The 24,587-nt window shown below is 33.8% G+C and overlaps 3 protein-coding genes across 3 annotated transcripts; 2 read left to right on the plus strand and 1 right to left on the minus strand.

The window, feature by feature from the left end:
• Positions 1-2,733: 2,733 nt before the first annotated feature.
• Positions 2,734-4,817, plus strand: LOC109163425 (peroxidase 27-like). The gene is made up of 4 exons (XM_019312168.1): positions 2,734-2,972; positions 3,074-3,262; positions 3,382-3,547; positions 4,375-4,817. The coding sequence occupies exons 1-4, from the start codon at positions 2,751-2,753 to the stop codon at positions 4,779-4,781; spliced, it is 984 nt and encodes a 327-aa protein (XP_019167713.1). The 5' UTR covers positions 2,734-2,750; the 3' UTR covers positions 4,782-4,817.
• A 6,698-nt stretch (positions 4,818-11,515) lies between these two features.
• Positions 11,516-14,220, plus strand: LOC109163429 (peroxidase 2-like). Its single transcript, XM_019312173.1, has 4 exons — positions 11,516-11,725; positions 12,483-12,671; positions 12,756-12,921; positions 13,760-14,220. The coding sequence occupies exons 1-4, from the start codon at positions 11,516-11,518 to the stop codon at positions 14,164-14,166; spliced, it is 972 nt and encodes a 323-aa protein (XP_019167718.1). The 3' UTR covers positions 14,167-14,220.
• Positions 14,221-16,026: 1,806 nt separating this feature from the next.
• On the minus strand, positions 16,027-17,837 carry LOC109163395 (peroxidase 3-like). The gene is made up of 4 exons (XM_019312136.1): positions 17,572-17,837; positions 17,261-17,458; positions 17,000-17,162; positions 16,027-16,543 (listed from the first exon to the last, which is right to left on the minus strand). The coding sequence occupies exons 1-4, from the start codon at positions 17,782-17,784 to the stop codon at positions 16,128-16,130; spliced, it is 990 nt and encodes a 329-aa protein (XP_019167681.1). The 5' UTR covers positions 17,785-17,837; the 3' UTR covers positions 16,027-16,127.
• Between the last annotated feature and the right edge of the window lie 6,750 nt (positions 17,838-24,587).

Consider the following 24,587-nt stretch of genomic DNA (forward strand, 5'->3'; position numbering starts at 1 on the left):
ATGATGGACTGAAGGTGTGAGCTCTAGACGAGGATGGACAAGATTGTGTTGGCACTACCAATGTCGTCTACAAAGAGTTTTCAATAATGTGTAAATACAATCGTAGATATTATGTTTTTTAAATGACAAAATTGCAATATATCTAGACAAAAAAAACATATCTTCCATATATACAAATGAATTAAGATAACAATTCATTCCTATAACTTAGTTGCTATAGAACGAGCTCATTTACCTAATTTATAAAAAAGACTAAACAATGATAAATAAAATCCCCAAAGTTACAGCACCGCATGCGTACATCTACACATTAGCTATTTATTTGAGCAATTATTTGCTCAAATTCAAGCAATGATAACATCAACACATAAATGATTCAAATCATACCTTCAATTGCACTATATAATATTTAATGTTCTAATTTAAATAATTATATATCGATCCAAATATTCTTAATATATTACAATAAATTCATTCCGTGCATCGCACGGGGGCAAATATGAATAATGTTCCGTATACACTTAATTAACACTAATTATAGGTAACCAATTTGCGTCAAATTAATTCCATACATTTTTTTAATCACAAATTAAACCGAACACAACTTTTATTGAAGATCAACCGGCCCTTATATGAGGAATTTTCCCCACTTTGATACAACCAAACATTTTTGTACCAAAAGGTCACGAGTTTGATTCTTTTCATTACCATTTCCATCGAGCTCGTCGCACATGGTCGTCCTAGTGCAATTTACCACTGCTATGCAGTTTGTGAGCTATTACACAGGAACAGAGCTTACTAAATGCATATCCTTGGGATCGAGACCGATGAACGCGTCACCGAAACCCTAAAATAACCCTCATTACCGATTTCATGTCACCGGGGCACGAAACCGTAAAATAACCCTCATTATCGATGCATACTCTTGGGATCGAGACCATGAATGTGCCATCAGAATCCTAAAATAACCCTCATTACTTATTTCATGTCACGGGAGACACAAAACCGTAAAATAACTCTCATTACTGATTTTTACTGGTGGATAATAGGCTATTGAAGCCATATGTTGCACAACAATGACAAGTTAATATGTTTAATTACAACTTTTTTAAGTTCATAAGATTTATTATTTTTGTATAAAGTTCAAGGATTTATTTGACTTTTTTCATATAATTTGTACATACTAAGATATGAAGAACACTATGATCATTTTATCAGAGGTGGAATGTTTATGCGATTTAAGTCATGACAACTAACCATATATATTTACTATAGATATGTGTGTATGATTTGTTCATCATTTAATAGGATACTTAATTCTGTTAATATAACATATATTAGAGTCAATGAACTAAAGATTCACTTAGCTGGTGCATGATTGTGCATTTTGGTGTAGTAACATGCAAGAAAAAGAAAAAATAAAAGTCAACTACTTATAGTATTTCAACGTACTTGTCTGCATGTTTTCTAATCATTTACAAGCAAACTCTTTCTCCTCTCCATTCACACTCAACCGAAAATGAAGGCAGCAATCATCAACTCATCTTGACAAAGTTGAACCATTAAAATTAAAATGTCTGCTCATATTCGGTATGCATTTAACTACTATAATAAGTAGTTAGACATGTATACAAAAGAAATTAAACTCGATTTTAAAAATCGCTCGTGAGTAAACAAGGTTGGGCAAAAGCTCAGAGAGCTGAATCCAACATCTTGTTAACAAAATTCGGGAATGACTACGTACTACACAAGTATAATGAAATAGAATTGTGCCTTTACAGAATAGCTTTTAGTGTAGTATGTAGTGAGCGCTTGATCCTGACACGTACTGACGAGCTGAGTTTAGTCAATCTGGAGTATTAAGATTCAGTATATAAATGGATCACAATAAATATAATAATCATATTGATGGAAATAATAGAGTAATTGTGTATGGTTATCAATATTATTAACTAAATGTTTAATGGCCAAACATCTTGTGCTCAAATGGCACCTCTGTGACTCTTTGAGGGAAGGCCACAGGATCAAACCCTGGTAGTGGGGTATTGACTCTTTGGGCTGCAACAGATAGAGAAGTATAGAGACAAAGTCATTAGGCCACCAAAACAAAGATGGTGTCTCATCTCTGTGCGATGGCAGGAGCTCTCCTGATCTTCAGGTATGAGAATAACTATAAAGGTCGTCACGAGTTTGATTATTGTCAACACCATCCAAGTCGAACTGTTTGCACATGATCTTCTTAGCTAGTGTGGTTTACCTCTTGTGTGATTTACAAATTATTATACATGAGTCATGAGCAAAATTTACGCAATGCACAAAATTAGGATAATAGCTTAAAATAATTCAATGTTAACCACTTCATCCTACACACTAATTACTCTATTTGTGGATGGATAACTATTAATTAGTTTTGTGGACGGATAGTATTAGGTCGTGCAAATGCACATTGATACTTTTGGATTTTATATGGTCCAATAACAAGTGGTGTAGGCTACGTACAACCATGTTGCATGCAAATTTTATAACATTATTTCATGCAAAGTCCACCGGCAATTATATTGTTTATTTAGATTGGATCAAGTTGATTACAAGTTACAATATTTCATCACCATCTTCTCTGTCAGATCCTCATAAACAAATACAAAAATGTTCATGAATCCTAGTATAAATAACCCGCAGTTTTGTTTGCTTGATGTATATCAACTATCAAACCTCGTAGCAACTAAAAGCAAATTTTGTTGTGATTAAGAATGGCTTCACAAAGGAACTATGGAGTTCTGATTCTGCACATGATGTTTTTCCTTGTTGTGTCTCACTACTGTCATGCACAAGGCCTTAAAGCTAACTTCTACAAGAAAACATGCCCTGGAATGGAGTCTGTTGTGAAACAGACAACGGCTCGCCTCATTTCCAAAGCACCAACTCTCGCAGCTCCCTTGCTTCGAATGCATTTCCATGATTGTTTCGTTAGGGTATGTATTAGTATAATTATCACTTTGGGTTTTCGGGTTTTTTTACTTCTAACTTTCAAGTTTAAAATCGACCAGATTTGATCGTCTCATCTATTTTGTAGGGTTGTGATGGTTCTGTTCTATTGAACTCGACGAGTAATAACCAATCAGAGAAAGAGGCAATTCCCAACCAAAGTCTCAGAGGATTCCAAGTTATAGATGCTGTAAAATCTGAGGTAGAGAAGAAGTGTCCCGAGGTTGTTTCTTGTGCTGATATCCTAGCATTAGTAGCTCGAGATGCGGTTACAATGGTATGTTATGAATATAAATTCAAAAACATTATATTATGATTACATATATAGCATAATTGAAAAATCAAAATAGTTATGGGAGTATATATATAATTTCAATATATAAATGGATGTCACAGCTTAATGGGCCATTTTGGAAAGTTCCATTGGGAAGAAGAGATGGAAAAGTTTCTATCATGTTGGAGGCTTTGAACGACTTACCCCCTCCATTTGGAAACATTTCCACCTTAAAAACAATGTTTGCCGCCAAGGGTTTGAACAAGAAAGACTTGGTCGTTTTATCAGGTAATTAAACCTATAACAACTTATATATATTAAGATTACCATGGATATAAACACTAGCAATTGTCATATAATATTATAGAATGAACTTTCGTAAGTATAATTTGTATGTCCCCTCACATATGTGAACCGGTTCTTTTGATGGCTCCAAGTAATGTGTGCATGGACCATAGTCTCTTGAATCGGGTGACGAGAAAATTCGAACCTATAACCTTTAGCATTAGATTGACTTTGATACCAAATTAAAACATATGATCTATCTCTACTAAAAGGTTAAAGAATTAATGATTGTTTTGGTTCCTCGACTATGTCGTAACTCGTAATTACTAAATTGGTTCTCGACTATCAATTTTGATCAATTAAATCTTCAACTATTGATTTCAGTGGTCTTCTGTAATTATCATATTGGTTCTCGATCAGTTTGACAGAGGACCAAATCGGCTACGAAATCAATAGTAGTTGAGGATTAAATATGTCAAAATTACTAGTCGAAGACCAATTTGGTAATTAATTACGACATAGTCGAGCGACCAAAAAAGTCATTAATTCAAGATTAAACTTATAGTTGAATTGCACATATATATTTGAATCAATGACCATTTTGGTCCCTCAACTATGCCGTAATTACTAAATTGATCCTTGACTATTAATTTAGATCAATTAAATCCTTAACTATTGATTTCGTAACCGATTTGATCCGCTGTCGAATTGACTGATGACCAATTTGATAATTATGACATAATCGTGAGACCAAAACGGTCATTAATCCTATTTATGTATTATATGCCCAAAATTAATTGCATTCAATATTTTTTTTGGGTTTGGTACAGGAGGACATACAATAGGAACTTCTCACTGCCCTGCCTTCACCGACCGGCTGTACAACTTCACCGGCAGAGGAGACACCGATCCTACGATGGATCCGAGCTACGTTGCCGCTCTGAAGAAGAAATGCCGGCCGGGAGACAGCACAACACTGGTGGAGATGGATCCTGGGAGCTTCAAAACATTCGACGAAAAATATTTCTCCGACGTAGCAAAGAGAAGAGGTCTCTTCCAGTCCGATGCTGCTCTCCTTAACGACAAGCAAACCAGAGGTTATGTCGTCCGCCAGGTTGCCACCGGCGGCGCCACCTTCTTCAAAGATTTCGCTAAATCCATGGTGAAAATGGGGAAGATTGGGGTTTTGACTGGCAATAATGGTGAAATTAGGAGGCATTGTGCTTTGGTTAATTAATTAATATTGATGTATAATTAAGTGGGTCGTTTAATTAATTTAAAATAAGGAAGCAGTGTGATGTTGTTATTTAATTTAAAATTTAAATAAACAAAAAAATATATATATTGTAAAATAATTTATTTACATTCTTTGGCAAAAAGGATTGGAATAAAGTGTGAACTATTATTTAATTTATAATTTCAAGCTAGGCAAAAGTGTTAAGGGAAAGAAGGTAAGGAAAGAGGAAAAGTGGAATAAACTCACCGGAGAAGACAAACTGACTCTGTATTTTGAGAATTAAATTACACGTAATTATTTTTTTAATTAAATTCCATGTCATCTGTGTTGACAGGTAACCGGGTGGTAACTTGTGAAAAAGTCTAATCGAACAAATTCAGAGAGTAAGTGTGCATGATTACCATATATTTTAGATGGTGGGGTGAATTGAACACTTCGAGGTAGTAGATGAGCCTATTTGACACCTCTGCCTAATTTCAATTATCGAATTATTACCTATATATTGTCTATCGATTACTGCAACGACGTTGATGGGGATATATATATAGGTTATGGGATAAGATTTACTGGACTCTTGTTATTGGGTTGGATTTGATAGTACAAGTCAAAAGAGGTGAGGGGTCAAGGAAAGAGAAGTGGACTGGCCCGGTAGGGGTATCGCTGGACAGGGGTGGTTGGTCCAGGAAGGCCGCCAGCTGGGGTGCTGGCCCCGCCGGCGGGTGTGTGGCCTGCGCTTCTGACACACCCTTGTGCAACCTGCCCGCACACCCTTGTGCAACCTGCTCGCACACCCTTTACTAGAGGTAGGATGAGGCGCTGGCGTGAGACGATCGAGGCGCGTCCCGCGCGGCGGTACTAGGCGCCCCCGTTTCCGAAGGTGGTGCAGTGCGGGGGTGTAGGGCGGTGTTGGGGTGTGGGGTGGTGCGGTAGGGTGGTGTGTTGCGATAGGTCATGGTACGACGCGACATGGTGCGTGAACGTGGGACACGTGGAGGATGGAGGGGTGGATCAAAGGATGACGTACACGTGGATGGGGCAGCTACAAGGGATTCTGTTATAAATAGGCTGCCTTGCCTCTTACCAGGACATCATTATTTGAGCACTACATGCACCTTGGTATAGTAGTCTCTTATCTATGCTCTCATCCCATCCACCTGGGTTTAACTCAAATCAGCAGCATAATTAATTATAGTCCATCCTTTGGGCCATAGTCTTTGTGTTTGGGCCTCCATTTTGAGCCTATACCTCAGACTACGTACATTATTTGGGTCTAACGCCACAGGCAAAAATATTACTATTTTACTTCCCTCTTTCTGTATTTTCATACCCGATTCCAAAAAAATCATCAGACGTGTTTCAAATATGTTAGAGCTTAACTCACGACTTAATTTAAAATTTCAACTACATATCAAATTTAATTTAATATATCATTACATATAAAAGGGTAAAAGTTAATGAAATATTTATGAAATTATAGTACGTATTATATTTAACAATTTAGGACCAACTACTATGTAGTGGATAACACTTCCGTTATCATTTTAAATTGGTGGTCATAGGATTAAACCTCAATAGTGGGACACTGATATTTTGAACTGAAAAAAATTTGAGAAACTATAAATATATGCTACCTTCTAAACAACCATGGATGTCCGAACTATATGATCATCAGTAACAACGTCATCTCGTCTTCCGTTTTTTAAATACGATTTTTCACCATTTTGAAAACCATTTAAAACTTATTAGAGATTTTAGCACAACGGGAGTCTTTGAATTTTTGCCTTCTGAAATATTGGTAGGGATCCAAAAATTCTCATTTTCTCCTTTTTTCAGAACACGCTATTAATCGTTAAAAATCATTATCCTTTTACGAGAGAGAAATGTTCTGATTTAGTGTAGGTCCAAAAAATATGTTTGCTTAACTTATATTGTCATAAAATATCTTATTGTCAAATGTTCTTGGAGAGTGTGCCCAACAACACTTATCACAAAAGGTCAAGGAACATTCTCTATGCTCTGTACATCTACTAGTTAACCCTAGCTTGATTTTACTACTAAAGGTCTGCCAAATCCTAACAAAGTACTTTTGAGAGTTGGTTAAAACAAGATGATATAACATCTACCGGAAGGCCTCTACAAATGAATTATAGGGTCCGCCGATCATGTTTACTAGTGTGAGTTAGCGAATTCTCCATAAAGAAGGGTGAAATGAAAACAAAACATCTAAAGGTCTACCGGACCTCTAGTGATATGTTCTACCGGATAAGGCCTACCGATAGTGAGCAGAGTCGATTATCCTATCGCTACCTTGAATATCTACCCGTGAGATCACTTACAAGTTACAACTAAGGCTTAACTTGCCGGGACTAACTCCTAAATTTGGTCAATACAAATTAGCCTTATTGAATTGGCTATTACAAAGAAAATCTTGAGGAGTCTAAATTTCTTAATATACATCATATAACATCATCAAAAGCAGTACAAGATCAGAATTATTCCTAACAGCAAGACAAAAGAGGAGCCTACGTGCTCTCTTATATATTTTGTTCCACATCGCTTGTGAAACAAAGGGTAGCGTTGAGTGACTCAAGCTATCGAACCCTATATCGCAAAAATCGCGCTTAAATGCTGATTAATCGACGTCCGACCCCGTCGAGGAATGCCGCAATCGACATTCTCCGCGGTCGGCTGGCCGAAACGTCTCAAGCCGGTTTTTTTTTTTTTTAGGGTTATTCGCCAAAACGACGTCATTTTGGCGAATAACCCCTAAAAAAATAAAATTACTTCCAAAATTATAATTAGGCGGTGTTAAACTAATCAATTATAATTTTATAAATGTGTTTTAGACTTTTAAGTAATTAGGTATTATAATTTTTGGTTAATTTTTTTTTAAAAAATAAAAATAAAATAAATAATCGGGCGCCTAGGAGCCGAAAAATCGATGCCTAGTATCTTTTTCAACACTGAATTCGGACTAACCCACTAAATTTCACGCTAGCTCACTAGCTAGGGCCATTGAGTTTAGCAGTTTCAAGCTATCGAACTAATTAAATTTCTTATTGGGTTCAAGTTTTCAATCCAAACCTATTAATTTATTAATTTTTTTCAGATCAACCTATCAATTTCAAGTTAAGGTTTATATTTCTAATTATATGCCTGCAACAACTTGGGAAGGTGTCTTCATTTTCGGTCACAAAATATTTAAACATGAGTTGCAAGCATGTTAGGTTTTGTACATATTTCTACAGTGTTAGGCCACAATTAATTTAATGTTAGACTAAATATTAATATAATGTTAGGCCATAATTTATATTTGATTGTCAAGTCAACTGAGCATAACCATAACGCAATTTTTACTTCCTAACATTACTGTTACGATACACCTTGTGTTCAGAGATGGCACCTCTGTGGCTCCCTTTGAGAGAAGGTTATAGGATGGAAACCGGATGGTGGAGTATTGACTCTTTGAAGTGCATTAGTTAGTGAAAGCTAAGTATATATAGAACAGATACTACTATACCTTGTAATAGAGTTAATATACGCACACTAGAAAGTGACGCACTTCATTCTGAGCAGTTTCACTTGGGAGAAGCTTCGCACCTGATCCCTTGTTTATATATATATATATATATATATATATATATATATATATATATATATATATATATATATATATATATATATATATATATATATATATATATATAGTGAATTCCATTTTTGGTCCTACTGTTATAGGGGTGTTTCCAATTTTAGTCCACCTTAATTTTTTTTGCCACTTTATGACCACTATTATTGAATGTGTTCCACTTTTAGTCCACCGTTAGTACTTCCATCAAGAGGCCGTGTAATCTAGGGATATTTTGATCTTTCTTCTCATCTAAGACTATGTTTGACTAAAATAAGTGAGAACATTAAACCTAAAACCTAAGAAACCTCGCCGGTCCACGTTGGAACGAACGAAACGATGTAGCTTTGGCTTCCCATTCTCGTTGTTCGAAGAACCATCTTCGAATATCGGAGGAGGAGGACGAAGCACCTAGATTAAAAGAGAAGAGACAACCATAAAAAGACCAAAATACCCGTGGATTATACGGTCTCTTGACAGAAATATTAACGGTGGACTAAAAGTGGAACACATTCAATAACACTGGTTGTAAAGTGGCAAAAAAAATTAAAGTGGACTAAAATTGGAAACGCCCCTATAACAGTAGGACCAAAAATGGAATTCACTCATATATATATACTAGTTTTTTACGCGCATTGCGCGATTGGGATAATGTCCAATGTTTTTTTTTAAATAAGTACTTTAAAGTATATTAATGCAGGATTATATTGAAATTGTTCATGCATAGATAATTGAAGGTTGAATTTGCGTATTTAAATAGGTAATTTTTCTCCAAAAGGTTGAGTCCCCAACCCCAAGGGCTCCCCACACTCCGACCCGACAGAGCATTGTGAGAAGTTGTAAATCACGGTGACTCAATGGTTCAGCAGACAGGGCCAAATGCTGATACGCACAAGGAATCTGCCCACTTTGGACATAATTCCCGCACTGCCGCCGCCGAGGTTTAAACCTTGGTCTCTTCTCCCAAATACTACCCACTAAACCATTGAGCTAAGCCCGTGCGGGTTAAATAGGTAATTCTAAGTTTACAAATGCAAGATAATATAGTCAAGATTGATTATAATTGTCAATAAAATAATTATATAGGTATGGTTGAAACCAAATATGGGACATAAGGGAGAACAAATAAAAATTATGGCATAAAATATTAAATATATACTAATATTGTTTGAGGAGATTCCGACATTAGGATTTGTGGTTAAGTTCTATTAAGACTTTAATATTAGAATTAGATTAATGGTATAGTTATAATTCTATATTAGACTTTAATATTAGAATTAGACTAACGGTGAATTAACGGAAAAGTTAAATGGATAATAATATAATTAAGGATAAATTAGAAAATCTTAAAAGAAAAAAATTAAAACCTGAACAATATGAACCATTCATTGATTTAATAATTTGGCGGTCATTTTTTCTACCCAATGTTAATAATTAAATAATTCGCTGGTCAAATCCGTTAGTATAATCCGCTAATGCTAACCGCTAACTGCTGATTGTCAAACAAGGACATTGCGAGGTAGTTCTCACTTCAATTTGTTGCGTGATTTGAATACTCTCTTTGTCACAAAATCTCTCAAGTAGTTAATATGGTTGGCTTTATTAATTATATTTTTTTTAATTTTTTCATGGTATTAATAAAATACTTGGTAAATAAATATATAGCATTATTTTGTATTATAACTTTGATATTTAATTAGAAAAATAGTGCACAAAAAAGATAATAGATAATGTAGTGAATATAATCAATTGATAAAATTGAATGTAAAAATTTTTACATTTGAGAAAAATAAAGACAATATAACTAATGAAAATATTTCTTTTAATTAATTTATTGATAATTAATAATTTTTTCTTTCCACTGAATAAAGACATTGTAAGGATAATGTAGCGAATATAATCAATTAATAAATTTGAATATAAAGAATTTTTATATTGAAGAAAAATAAAGACAATATAACTAATAAAATTATTTCTCTTATTTAATTTATTGATAATGAATAATTTTTTGTTTTGAATAAAGGCATTGTGGACACATAATTCTAAATTAAAGAAATGCATATGTATTATTTTTTGTTGTAACTACTAAATTATTATTTATATAATTTAATAAGAGTAAAATAGAGTACTAATTATGCCAACTTTGATTAGGATGAGGTTCGAACCTAAGACCTTTTTTTTATTGAAATCAATGAGTAAGTTAACGGTGAACTAACGGCAATTCTTAAAATTTTAACGGAATTAGTAACGGTGTGTGGGTATTTTAGGAAATTTTAGTGTAAAAATTTAAATCTGCTCAATCTTTTAATCAATCTGAGTCATTCATTTGATTAAAATCTGTGACCGCCATTTTTTCTACCCATTATAGGCCTAACTCTCTTGGGCTCTTATTAGTATAGTAGATAGTAGATAGTAGATAGTAGATAGTAGATAGTAGATATATATATATATATATATATATATATATATATATATATATATATATATATATATATATATATATCCGCTACAACGTTTACATTGTTCAAACATCACATAAAATTCTTTGATATAGCCATATAGGAAACGCTCGCAATCAATACTGAAGCTACATTATGGACAAAATCTGTCTTATGACTCTAACCGTCAAATGATCTCAAGGAGATAAATTCAAATCAAGAAGGTCAATATATAATTTTTACAAGAGCCAAACTATAGCTTACCCACTTAAATTAAAAAGGCTAATAACAAGTAGCCCCTTAAAAAGTAAAACTTGAAAACTTGTACTTACTAAGTTAATTGTTTAACCGACTAGACTAAGTGATCCCAACACAAAAAAAAATAAAAAATAAAAAAAAATCTATACCATATAGGTGTTGGCAGACCCGGAGAGCTCTTGAGCTTCAAAGTCTACAAGCTAGACAACAAAAAATATTTATGTATTTACTTGGGAAGTCTTATTTTATGTTATTGCCAACTGGTTTGAAAACATATTATGAATTGCTCGCACGTTTCTTCTCACTATAAAAAGGACAATGTTTTTGATCTAGCTCTACCACTTCCAAACACCGAAATCAAAATATAGCCATTATATTGTTAAGTTATTGAAAAAATCTTTTTCCTAAAAATGGCTATTTCAACTTTCCTTCTTCCTATGGTTTTGTCTCTTTCCCTCGTACAACTCGCGTACGCACAATCCTTGGATCAAGGGTTTTATGCGAAGACATGCCCCAATGTGGTCGGCATTGTTAAACGCACCACGGCTAGTTTCATTTCTCAATCGCCCAGCCTTGCAGCTTCGTTGTTAAGATTGCATTTTCACGATTGTTTTGTTAGGGTAAGCTTGTTATATATATATATAGGTTCAAATGCGGGCAGTGTTTTCTGTATGGTCAGTGCGAATTCACCATTAAGCATGGAAAAATGCATCACATAGCATTTGGAAATGCACCACACCTAATGGTACATTTTTAAACACGTTTTGGTGCATTTACACGTACCTAATGGTGAGTGACTACACAGCCGCATGGAAAGCACTGTCCGCATGGGAACTGACCATATATATATATATATATATATATATATATATATATATATATATATATATATATATATATATATATAGAGAGAGAGAGAGAGAGAGAGAGAGAGAGAGAGAGAACAAAAAAGTCTCTAAGCTAATTTCTTAACTATATTTGCTAACAGGATGTTGGACTCGGCTCTCGGAGTCGACACCCAATAATCCCTTCCCAGCATCTCTCATATCTATTATAATACTAATTGTTAGATCAGACGATTATCATTGTGCCAATGTCATGTTTCGATAATAATTGCTAGACTCGGGCCTCTAAGCTAACTCCCAACACCAGTCACTTTTCTTTAGTGGTCCAAAATTCAGACTACTTCCAACCACCTTTCCATTGGTGGTTGAAAAAAGTCATAAAATTTTTAAATTTTCAATCAATTTTTAAAATTCGGGTATCACCCGAACCAAACCGACGCCCACCCCTATTTATAGTTATACTTGACAGTACTATGGTCAGATCAATTGAACAAGATATCTATAAAAATCGAAATTTACTTATTTTTGTTAGGGATGCGATGGTTCTGTGCTACTAAACTCTACAAATGGCATCCCAGCTGAGAAAGATGCAATCCCTAACCAAACCCTTAGAGGCTTCCAGGTCATTGATGCTGCAAAAGCCGCTTTGGAAGCGGTTTGTCCCGGTGTTGTTTCTTGTGCTGACATCTTGGCGTTGGTCGCCCGAGATGCGGTCACAATGGTAATGAAACTTGATTATTTTAAATAACTAATTAGAAATAAATTTCACTTACTTAATTGGGATGCTATATATATTTAAGTGCAGATCAATGGACCATACTGGGCTGTTCCTTTAGGGAGAAGAGATGGAGTAATGTCACATGCCTCAGAAGCCTTAAACGATCTGCCAGCCCCTTTTGCCGACATTAACGATTTGAAATCAACTTTTGGAGCTTTGGGATTGAGCGTAAAGGACCTTGCTGTTTTATCAGGTAAAATATTCATATATTTAATACATTTCTTTCATTTTATTCTCGAAAATAAATATGTAAGGGTGTTTTGATAAATAGTTGTTAGCTCTTAGCTGATTGAGTTAGTGAGTTGATAGCATTAATTGATTGTACAAAGATGTTTGGTAAATTAACTATTAGCTGATAGTTGATTACATGCAAAATGACTTTCTCAAAAATCTTATCGAAAAAGTTACTTTGAGCAACTTTTTGAATTTTAGCATTTTGGAACAATAAGCTATCCATATATATTTTCTCAACGTATTGAAGCACAAAGAACCAATGCCCTCACTGGGGTTCGAGCCACAGAGACGTCATTGAGCTACAAGCTATTTAGCGCCCTACGTAAAACTTAAATTGCTGTGAATTCAAATTTTTTCTCAAACCTCCCATCTCTCCCTTCCAAAGTTGGCAAATTATTGTGTGGACCATGGTCTACACAATGTTACGTGGACCATAACAAAAAGTACATTTTTAATATATTAAATGTACATTATTTTTATATTGAATGTACAATATACAATATAATGTACTCTCAATACAAAAATAATGTACATCTCATGAATACAATGTACATTATTTTACAGTATAATGATTGTCCAAAATCAGCTTCTCTTCCCTCCATCCAAGCAAAGCAAAGCCCAAAAAAAAAAAAAAAAAAAAAAAAAAAAAAAAAAAAAAAAAAAAAAACTATTGTTGGTGATGTTCCAAATTTGTCAATTTTTCATAAAAATATGTTCTAAAGTAAACTTGTATGAATGTATATAATGTTTTCTCTAATTTCCTCTCTTTTGTTTTTACCGTGTGGCCTGGTAAATAGGAGGACACACCATAGGGATTTCACACTGCCCTCCCTTCTCCGACCGGTTATACAACTTCACCGGCAACGGCGACACCGACCCAAGCATGGACCAGGCCTACATACAGCAGCTAAAGGCGAAATGCCCGCCGGGAGACGTGACAACCACCGTGGAAATGGATCCCGGAAGTTCAAGAATCTTCAACACAGGTTACTTTACTGCTGTGAGCGCAAGAAAAGGGCTATTCGAATCCGATGCAGCTCTTCTCAATGACGCTGAGACAAAGGCCTATGTCCAACAACAAACGAACTCTGCTACCTCAACTTTCCTTAAAGACTTCGCAGCGTCAATGGTGAAGATGGGCCAAATCGGAGTCCTCACCGGCACGGCTGGAGAAATTAGGAAGAATTGTGCTCGTATAAATTAGACCAGTTCAATAGAACTTGGGTGTCGAATATTTGGGACAGCTCTCTCAAAAGTGTTTAAGAGTAAAATTTGTTGTTTTCTGATAGTATTTTGGCATTATTTTCATTGGTTTGGTCGGTGAGTTTTGAACGTGTGGAATTTGTTTTAATTTCTAATAAAACATTCATTGCTTTATAATTTTTGTGTATGATGGATACTATGCTTATTGCTGTAACTCTGTAAGTCAAGCTTAATCATATAGTTCTTTGCCTATCTGGTTAAAATAAATTGGTGATGAGTAGGTGGACATTAACCACATCCCTCCACCCCTCTATGGTAAGTCACAGCGTCACGTCTCGAATCAAGCAGGGGCTGAACTCGGCCGACACCTAGTTGCGTGCCTAACTCTGCATGTAGACACTTAAATTTTGATAAATATTGATTATTTATCAATATTAGTATATTTGAGTATATTTAAAATATTTTGGATAATATTGATATTATCTAATTTGTTAATTAGATAATATCAAAAGAGTTTGAGCTTATTATCAAAACTCTCTATCCTACAACTATAAATAGGGCCTTTCATTTCTACGTAATCACACACATCCTAGGAACAATTCATAGAAACATCAAGTTTATTCAGAGATCACAATAAAAAATGTGATCCTGAAAGTAAAAGTCCCTCCTCCATAATGATCATGCCTATGCCTATTGATCCAAACCTCCATTGAAGAATCAAGCCATTTGAACCCGGAGGCCCTTCAAGAAGAACAAGATATATATACAAGCCCTTCTTTGAAGATCAAGCCACTTGAAACCCGGAGGCCATTCAATGGTGGAGTGTTCAAGGCATCAAATTGAAGAATCAGAGGACATCCAGAGATTTTGTACCCACACAACATTGATACTTGATATGTAACTAAAATTTTGAATATTACTAAATTTTATTCAATTTTCTTTGTTCACACCGCCCTTAGTATTTGAATTCGAACCCGTGACCTCGGCTCTGATGCCCATTGATAGATCTGAGCGCTGCACTATGCTCACTTCCCAATGGGTCACCAATCCTGATTATCGTGCTGTAAGTTAAGCACGCTTAACCACATAGTTCTTTGACTATCTGATTGTCATATCTTATTTAAAATCAATTGGTGATAAGTAGATGGACATTAATCATTTAAACCACATCCCTGCATGGTAAGTCACAGCGCCACGTCCCGAATCAAGCAGAACTCGACCGACCAAACCGACGGCCAACAATATATATTTTTTTTTTAAAAAAATGTTGCATGCATTATTCTAAGGTGAAATGCCTTTTTTTCTTTAATTAAGGTTGAAAGAAAGCATGATCACCTACTATTAGTCGCTAGAGCACTGCGATTTCAAGCTGAGCATTTATGGACTTATCTCATCAACAGATTATCCTCTGCTGTCATTGACAATCAGATATCATACCAGTTGGTGTTTCGAAAACCACCCCAATACCACCATTTAAAGGTATTTGGTTGCTTAACCTATGTCGTGATCTTTGGTGATCATAAAACAAATTAAAGTTCTCTTCTAGGGCAAGAAATGCATATTTAATTTATAAGTTATTCCAATGGTGTCAAAAGTTATAAGCTCTATGCTTTACACACAAAGGGAATTTTTGTGTCTAGAGATGTCACATTTTATAAGCATTTGTTCGCTTTCTCGTCTAGAAAATGCATGTGGGGCGACAGTAAAGTCACTGAACAAAGTCATAACAAATTTTACCAAATAATCAAATTAAAAATTATTACAGAAAGCGTCAAAGTAGCAAAATAGAAAACAATATAATGGTAAAGTACAATGGACCACACACAGTAAATCTAGTTACTTTTTTTTGAAAACAGTAAATCTAGTTACTGATGAGGTTATTTATACAATCTTCATATCCTCAACATAAATCCCACACCACACAACATTATTGAAAACATGGGACAAATCAAAATTCAGCTGTTAATTTACAACTGCACATTGTTTCCTGATCTCACCATCCGACCCTGTTTTCACCTGAATCCTCCCAAGTTTCTCCACCGACGTCGCGAACTCGGCATAGAAATCCTGCAGTGACCCCTGAGCTAGCTTGTCGATGAACGACTTGGTTGTCGGGTTGGTTAACAAGGCTGCATCGGACTCGAAAAGCCCCCTTCTTTTCAGCACCAATTTGTAGTAGCTAAGGTCAAATGTTTTGAAACTCCCAGGATCCATTTCTACTATGGTTGTATTGTCGTTAATTGACTTGCATTTTCTCGCCTTGAGAACCGTTGCATACTCGCTGTCGAGCGATGGATCTTGGGTGCCAAAAACCCCGGTGAAGTTGTATAGACGATTCGAGAAAGATGAACAGTGAGAGATGCCAATTGTATGCGCACCTAATATTTTTCAACAACAATTGCAATTAGTAGTATAGCTTTCATAATCAAACGCTTACCACTAAATCAAAAGTTATAGTTTACTTTATTTCCAGCATACTGTAGGATCAAACGTTTATCAGCCAAAACTATAACTGTATCTTCGATACAATTTTATTTCCTTATATTTATTTAGCAGTCAGCATTATGGTAGCTGGACTCGACCGCCCAACCGTGTAACTCTGAATTTAAAAATAATTTACTCTAACTAGATTGAGATTAAGACTAGACTGCAGCATGATTAAGCATTTATTACTATGTCAAAAGTTATATAACCGGTAACAAAGCACAATTTATTTTTCGTGTAGCAGTCAGCACCAGATTTTGATGACAACTTGACTCAGCTGCCCAATAGTAATGATGAATTTAAGAATAATTTACTCTAACTAGATTGAGATTAAGACTCGATCGAGTTACCAGATAATAAGACGAGGTCCTTGAGGTCTAGCCCTTGGTTGGCAAAGAGGGTTTGGAGAACAGTGAAGTTGCTAAACGGAGGTGGGATATTGTTGAGAGCTTCCGTGGCGTTGGATATCCGGCCGTCTCTCCGGCCGGTCGGAACATTCCAGTAAGGACCACCCTATCATTTTCCGATGAAGAACAAGACAGTGATGGTTCATGGGAAAAAGCTAAAAAAAACAGAATGTTTTCATTAAGACTAGTAATAATAATACTTACAATGACCAGAACAGAATCTCTAGCAGCCAAGGCAAGAATATCAGCACAAGACACAATTCCGGGACACTCTTTCTCCACTATCCTCTTTATCCCATCAATGAATCCAAAGCCTCTCAGTGTCAGATTCGGGTTAGCCGTCTTTTCTGTCTGGTTTTTTGTTGCTGAAGTGAAGTTCAGAAGAACAGACGCATCACATCCCTTCAAACAAAACAAAACAAAACAAAACAAACATTATCAGCAGCACAGAAAAAAGACAGAAATGTTTTTAAGGTTTATAATAAACATAATGTTAGTTTCTATAATATAATTACCCTGACAAAGCAATCATGGAAATGCATTCTGATCATGGCTGCTGCTAAAGATGGAGCATTTGGGATGTGCTCTTTCACATATTCTTCAACCAGTTTCTCTGCTTTTGGGCAAGTCTGGGCATAGAAGTTCATCTTTAGCTGAGCATGAACAGATCCCACAATAATTCCTAGAAAACACAAGATTACAAACCCAAAATAGCAAAATTTAGCCATTTTTAGTGTACTTGTAACTTCTCAAGTACTAGAAACTTTCGATCTTAATTGGGTTTCTATATTCTTGTGCTATCTGGACCGGAAAGCCATGAGAGTATTTATAGGCACTCAATGTAACGTTAATGGCAAGCCCGACAATCGTTAAGCTAATTTTTCTATATTATATATTTAAATGGTAAAAATAAAAAATAATATTTTTATAACAGGTTGCGCCAAAAAGTTGAAGCCATCAACTTTTAACTACTTATATATACAAGTAATACAACTAACATTTTGTAGGCGCGATGTGCGAAAATATATGCTCAATATTAAAATATTCTTAAGTAACAAAATTTAAAAAATTAATTAAAATTATATTTCATAATTTCTTAAAGTGATGATATTTTGAATTATCATATTTGAATAATATAGTGATCAAAACCAAAAAAAATATTAAAAAAATTATATTTTTATATAATAATAATTTACACAATTTTTATAAAAAATCTATAATACTAAGCTAACACCCACATATATGATATATTGATATGTTATATTTTTTTTGTGCATTTCCTAATATTGTTGGTGCATATTTGCATAATTATATTGGTGCTACTGCACTGACCGCACGGGAAGATACGACCACACTTGAACTCTACTATATATATATATATATATATATATATATATATATATATATATATATATATAAAATAATCATTACGTAGGTTCATTAAATGATTAGTGCATGCCAATTAAGTCACAATTGTTTTTTTTTATACAAGGAACACTTTCATTAAATAATCATAACTATCCTTGCGGACGTATTCCACAAGCGTGGCATTGGGGCAAAAATATAACAAAGCCAACTCATAATTCGGAGAATAGTTCTTCACAAGTCAATCCGCAACATGGTTTTGTTCCCTCAAAATGTGACTGCATCTAGCGTTCCAATTTTTGTTAATCCAAGCTTTGCACTCAAATATGATATTAAGTTATTATTGTAAGTTTATTAAGTTACTATTGCAGGTTCATTCATCAACTTTCTATTACAAGTTCATCAACTTATTACTTCAAGTTTATCATGTCACTATTACAAATCCATTAAATTACTACTACAGGTTCCTATAAGATGTAGTTTCACCTTTAATTTTGTCACAACTCACAAGTCTATCATGTCACTACTACAAATCCATTAAATTACTACTACATGTTCATAAACTCATTATTGTAAATCCATCCAGACATTACTACAAGTTTATTAACTTACTATTACCTATTCATCATCAACTTACTACTACATGTCCATAGAGTCATTACTACATATTCATTAAGTTACTATTATAGGTCTATTATACAATTATTGATACGATAGTATTGAAAAAAAAAAAAAATCGATATGGATGTCATTTGAAATATTTTAACGAAATATTATATTTGTAAAAATATAATTTTCATATACTAATTTTATTTATACAAAATGAAAAAGAGAATAATATGTTTAATTGATGATTGATTAATTAGTGATGTTTTGATGAACTTGTAATATTGTTTTAATGAATATTTACTTATATTTGATATATATATATATATATATATATATATATATATATATATATTCAATTTTTTTATGAACAACGTATTATTTTAATAAACTTAGGTTCATCATGTGGAAGTTCAAACAATTGTTATGTCATGGATCAACGTTTATATTGCATTGTGAATTTTGATCTAAAAATTATGTGTTTCTAGTTAATAGATATTGTATCTATCGTTAACCGTTTCGATACCTATAAACAAAATGAAAACACATAACATGATACTTATAAACACATAATATGATAATTACAGACACATAATAAATTGTTAACTGCAAGATATAATATGTTAATTGCAGACGCATAACATGTTAACCAACATCTTATGTGTCTGTAATTAACATATTTTGTACTTGTAGTTAACAGTTTATGTGTTTGTAGTTATCATGTTATGTGTCTGTAATTACTATGTTATGTGCCTTAATATATTATAGGTGCATAAATTGTTTATTGCATGTACAGAATGTATTAACTGCAAGTATAAAATCTTAAAGTTATTTTTAAACTAGAGTTCAATCACAATTCAGTGTAGACTCTGGTCCATGGTATAATTTGTCAAGTTCAAACTCGTGGCCCAAACTAGTATGTTGTATGTGTTTGTGTTTTACCTTGTGCTCATACGGCATGTAGTGACTCTCCCATGTGGGAGGTCATAAGATCGAGCCTCAGTGGAAGTGGTGTTGACTCTTTGTGCTTCAACATGTTAAGAAAGTATAAAAAAAAATATTAATTTATGATTAAGATATATATATATATATATATATATATATATATATATATATATATATATATATATATATATTTTTTTTTTTTTTTTTTTTTTTTGGTTCTTGTGAGAACAGGTCTTCCCGTGCGGTCAGTTCGACATACACTATTAGGTATGCATAAATGCACCATACAGTGCTCGAGAATACACCATGAAATGCCAAAAAATGCACCACAAAAAAAAAAAAAGAAACACATAATGGTGTATTTTCGAACACTGTGTGCTGCATTTATGCATACCTAATTATGTATGCCGCGCTGACTGCACAAGAAGACCTGTTCTGACAGGAACCTGACCATATATATATATATATATATATATATATATATATATATATATATATATATATATATATATAAACCTTTGTAGGCTTGTATAACTTGGGACAATCCCAGTAGAATATTTAAAATTTGGATAAAATTGTTTCAATACACAAAATTTTGAACTTTTTTTCAACTGATAATTAAGTTTAAATTTGTTAAATAACAACATATTTTTATAATTTTATATCTATCAACATCACGTTACACTCAATAATTTATTGTGGGTATGTGTGAAGCTCATTAGTACAAGTTTATGTATCAACGCCCAACGGATCGGATCAAACTCTGCAAATTATATCATGAATTACGATTCACCTTATATTATGGGTCCTAATTTAAAACGATGTTTTTATTTAAATTAGTCTGCATGGTATTTTTTTTCTTTTCCTTTTGTTTAGTCAATACTCACATTTGCAATATATACATAATTTATTAACTGTAAATACATAAACTTAAATTTGTAAGTATATAATTAACTATAAATATATCATGTCAAATAATTTTAAAAAATGTTCAATATAAGTAATCAACTTAAAGTTAGAGATTCAGAAATTGAGTGTCAATACTTTATGAAGCTAGGCTGTCTCTAACTAATCTGTGCTTAGTTTAGTTCCTCTCCAAAAAAAAAATAATAATAAATGAAAATAAATTATTTGACCATTAGAAAAAAAAATGATTAGTTGAAAGACGGTCTTTTCTTAACCGAACATCTTCGTACATTAACAAATATATTATTATTATTATTATTATTATTATTATTATTATTATTATTATTATTATTATTATTATTATTATTATTATTATTAATTATTATTATTATTATTACATATTTTCTTGACCAATCACATATGACGTCCAGACCATCTCATCTACACCCGTATTAGTAAAACATATTATTATCTTGGATATTCAAGTGTACATGCTCAATATCATCCAAGAAAATAAAGAAATAAAATTAAGCCTGATCAGATCAGAACTCGAGTTCAAAATGAATTATATTTATATAAAATTAAATAAATAATTAAGCTGGATAAATGATATACTTTGACCGAGAGATATCATGCATATATAGAGATTGTTAATTAATGAGGCAAGTAGAACTGTTTCATATCTAAAACTATATCCCATCACCTACTCCAGGCCATAATGCATCCAAAGAATAACGATTATAATACTAAGAAATGAATAAATTAGTACATATATATTGATTAAAATATTATATTTCTGGCAGCACGTTACTACGATGTTTGATTCGTAGGGTGTATAACATAGTAACATGCAGAATGCATGGAATATATATTGCTCCGAAATAAATTCATTAACTTTTAACTTTAATGCTGGTCCATATGTAACTTAATCTGTACCACCAAAAAAAAAATTATTGTGATTAAATTATATATATTCAAGACTATTTTTCTGCCTATGTGCCTCTTGCTTTGTTTTAGGCCTATGTGTCATTATGTTTTGTGTGCCATTGCATTGTATGTACTTCAGACTTGTGCGCCACTCCACTCTCTGCTTTTTTATTTTAAATAACACTTCATCCTCCTTTAGTTATAGTTTGCGAGCCTGTATGTCTCCTTATAGCTTACTTGGCCTTTGGATCACTTATATCATTTTGACATACTCAGAGAGTAATCGTTATATTGCTCAAGTTTTAATAAATTTTGGGCATTCTTAGTACGTTTATCTCGCCTGGCCGTGCATGTGGCCTTGTGTTTATGTTGTTGGCTATTTTGTGGTTGCGACTTGGGCATGGCCCCTTTCTTGTTAGACTAGATTTAGTTTACTTTAAACCTAGGAATTTTTGTTTATTTTGGTTAAGTGTTGGTATGGCCAATTTGTGCGGGCCTTAACTTTCTTAGGCACTCGTTGATTTAGAGTGAGCTTCTCTTAGGCTTGAGGCCTACTCCCCTTGACTTTGTATATACTGATTTTTGAATTAATGAATTGATGATTTTTTGAAAAAAAAAAAAAAAAAAAAAAAAGACTTTAAAAAAAAAAAAAAGTTATAAGAATCTCATACAACTCAAACAAGCTAAGGGTTACAAAATGATTTCATTCGCATTTGATGGTGTATATACTCCATGAGGAATTCACTCTTCTTCTATACTCCATGAGGAATATAATAATCTCATATTTCACTCTTCTTCTATTTTTCATGAGGAATATAATAATCTCATTTTCACTCTTCATCTATATTCCATGAGGAATTCACTATGTATTGTTACGAATACGAGTGAATTCAAACCATCCCTTAAAATAGTGAGCAATTGTGTTCAAAAGCTACCATCCCTTAAAAAATCAATGTAAAGCTTCTCATGCATTTTGGTCTTGTTGTCAAGATTTCGTAAACCTTTAACGACTCCTTTTTAATAGATCCATGGTTATACTTATAAGGTCTTTTAGAAGTTTGTGAAGTTATTCATCCATTATGTTTTTTATCTTTGATTTACGAAAAAGCTTGCATTTACTATTCGAATGTGTGCTCTGGTGAAGATTGTCTTGTGACCCTAACCCACCAAAGACCACAAAGAGGTAAACTATCATAAGTTGTTTATATATGACCTGCTCAAGCCAAAAAAGTCAATAGGTACGTAGTCCCATGGGAAATCAAATGAAACATTGTGATTACCAAACCAATTGTCTAACCAAGAGGGTTGACTTTACTGGTTTTGAAGTCTCTTTTGTTCCTGGCTAGACTTGCTATGCTAAGATTCTTATAGTAAACAATATTTTCTCCATATATATGGCTATGTTGATAGATTATTTCAACTTATGACAGTGTTGCAAAAATCTCACCTAGGCACAATTAATCGGCGCCTAAGCGCTAGGCAGTGGTTGACAACCTAGCGTATCACCATATACGCTGGTCTAGGCGGTTGGCCGGTTAGGCGGTCGCCTAAGCGCTAACCGCCTAGGCTTCCCAGGTGCCGACTAGGCACCGCCTAGGCCGCCTAGTCTACTGATCAGCTATTGTTTCCCTCTCTTTTAAATGGGTTAATTCACTCAAAATGGCGTCATTTTGAGCCAAATAACCCTAAATTGTTCAAACTGTAGATGTTGTTTTAGGTAAATATTTAATATTTATTATTTTAGTATTAACTATTAAAGTATTAAATAGTTTGTAGTTATCAAGTCTTAAAAAAATTTTAAACAAATTTTTTAAAAATTAAAAATAAAATAATAAATACACGGACCCCTCGAGCGTCTGAGGAGCGCCTACGATTTTTTCAACCATGTTTATGAGCAGGTTTTCTGAACCTCCTCCTCCGTTGAAGCGTTTGCTCTACGGCTTGTCGGCTTATTTTGGTCTATCGAGCTTTCGTGCTTATTGTTACTTTTAAACTTACTAATAATTAGGTCTGTCGAAGATCAAGATCTCTTAAACTCAAAGTTTTCTCCAAAACTTTTGACTTAGCTTGTACCCAATACAAATGACACTGGTGCCAATAAGTACCATATAGACTTTCCAATAGGTGTGATCCAATGTGAAAAGAGTTTTTCGTGCAAAAATATGAAAGATGCATTTTAGGTCAATGCACTTGTACTTAATTGTAGGTAGTAAATTGTGCATTTTTAGTTGTCAAAAACTTATTACCATGTAAATCTAGACCGTTTAACAACTTGATCTAAACAATCCATATTATTTCTTATTTTTAACACGGGTAATCTTTTTGCTCAAGGATGCACTACCATCACAATGTTATTTTTTTCTAAAAAGGGGGAGCAAACCCAACCCTCAGTATATGACTCTCACTACATTCGTCTGGCCAAACAAGCCTAACTCATCTTCACGCAGGATTCTTTGAACTTCACTCGGAGGGCTCTCGAACCACCTGATGGTATCATCCTGTTCGTAGGCGCGTTTGGTCATCATGTCAGCTGCTCTATTTTGCTCGCGGGGTGCATGGTTGAACCGGATTTCCCACGGGTGATTTTTTGTTTCTCTGCACCAAGATACGAGGTTGCTTGCGGGGCCCTCATATTCGTCTGAGCTATTGATTACGGATATTGCTCTTGTGCTGTCTGAATCAACGATCACCTTCCGGTACCCCATTGATCACCATCACAATGTTATTAATTTTCATAATTTCATTTTTCATCATCACCAATTCACACTTACTATTGTAGCAC

This window comes from Ipomoea nil, unplaced genomic scaffold (genome assembly GCF_001879475.1).
Source record: "Ipomoea nil cultivar Tokyo-kokei standard unplaced genomic scaffold, Asagao_1.1 scaffold3025, whole genome shotgun sequence".
NCBI lineage: Eukaryota > Viridiplantae > Streptophyta > Magnoliopsida > Solanales > Convolvulaceae > Ipomoea > Ipomoea nil.

What these genes read in the sequence shown, in the direction of transcription:
- LOC109163425 (XM_019312168.1), top strand. Translation starts at nt 2,751, where the DNA reads ATGGCTTCACAAAGGAACTATGGAGTTCTGATTCTGCACATGATGTTT. An exon ending in CTCGAGATGCGGTTACAATG is followed by an intron (nt 3,263 to 3,381) that starts GTATGTTATGAA and finishes TGGATGTCACAG; the next exon opens with CTTAATGGGCCATTTTGGAA. An exon ending in AGACTTGGTCGTTTTATCAG is followed by an intron (nt 3,548 to 4,374) that starts GTAATTAAACCT and finishes GGTTTGGTACAG; the next exon opens with GAGGACATACAATAGGAACT.
- LOC109163395 (XM_019312136.1), bottom strand. Translation starts at nt 17,784, where the DNA reads ATGGCTAAATTTTGCTATTTTGGGTTTGTAATCTTGTGTTTTCTAGGA. An exon ending in TCCATGATTGCTTTGTCAGG is followed by an intron (nt 17,459 to 17,571) that starts GTAATTATATTA and finishes TTTTGTTTGAAG; the next exon opens with GGATGTGATGCGTCTGTTCT. An exon ending in GAGATTCTGTTCTGGTCATT is followed by an intron (nt 17,163 to 17,260) that starts GTAAGTATTATT and finishes GGAAAATGATAG; the next exon opens with GGTGGTCCTTACTGGAATGT.
- LOC109163429 (XM_019312173.1), top strand. Translation starts at nt 11,516, where the DNA reads ATGGCTATTTCAACTTTCCTTCTTCCTATGGTTTTGTCTCTTTCCCTC. An exon ending in CCCGAGATGCGGTCACAATG is followed by an intron (nt 12,672 to 12,755) that starts GTAATGAAACTT and finishes ATTTAAGTGCAG; the next exon opens with ATCAATGGACCATACTGGGC. An exon ending in GGACCTTGCTGTTTTATCAG is followed by an intron (nt 12,922 to 13,759) that starts GTAAAATATTCA and finishes CCTGGTAAATAG; the next exon opens with GAGGACACACCATAGGGATT.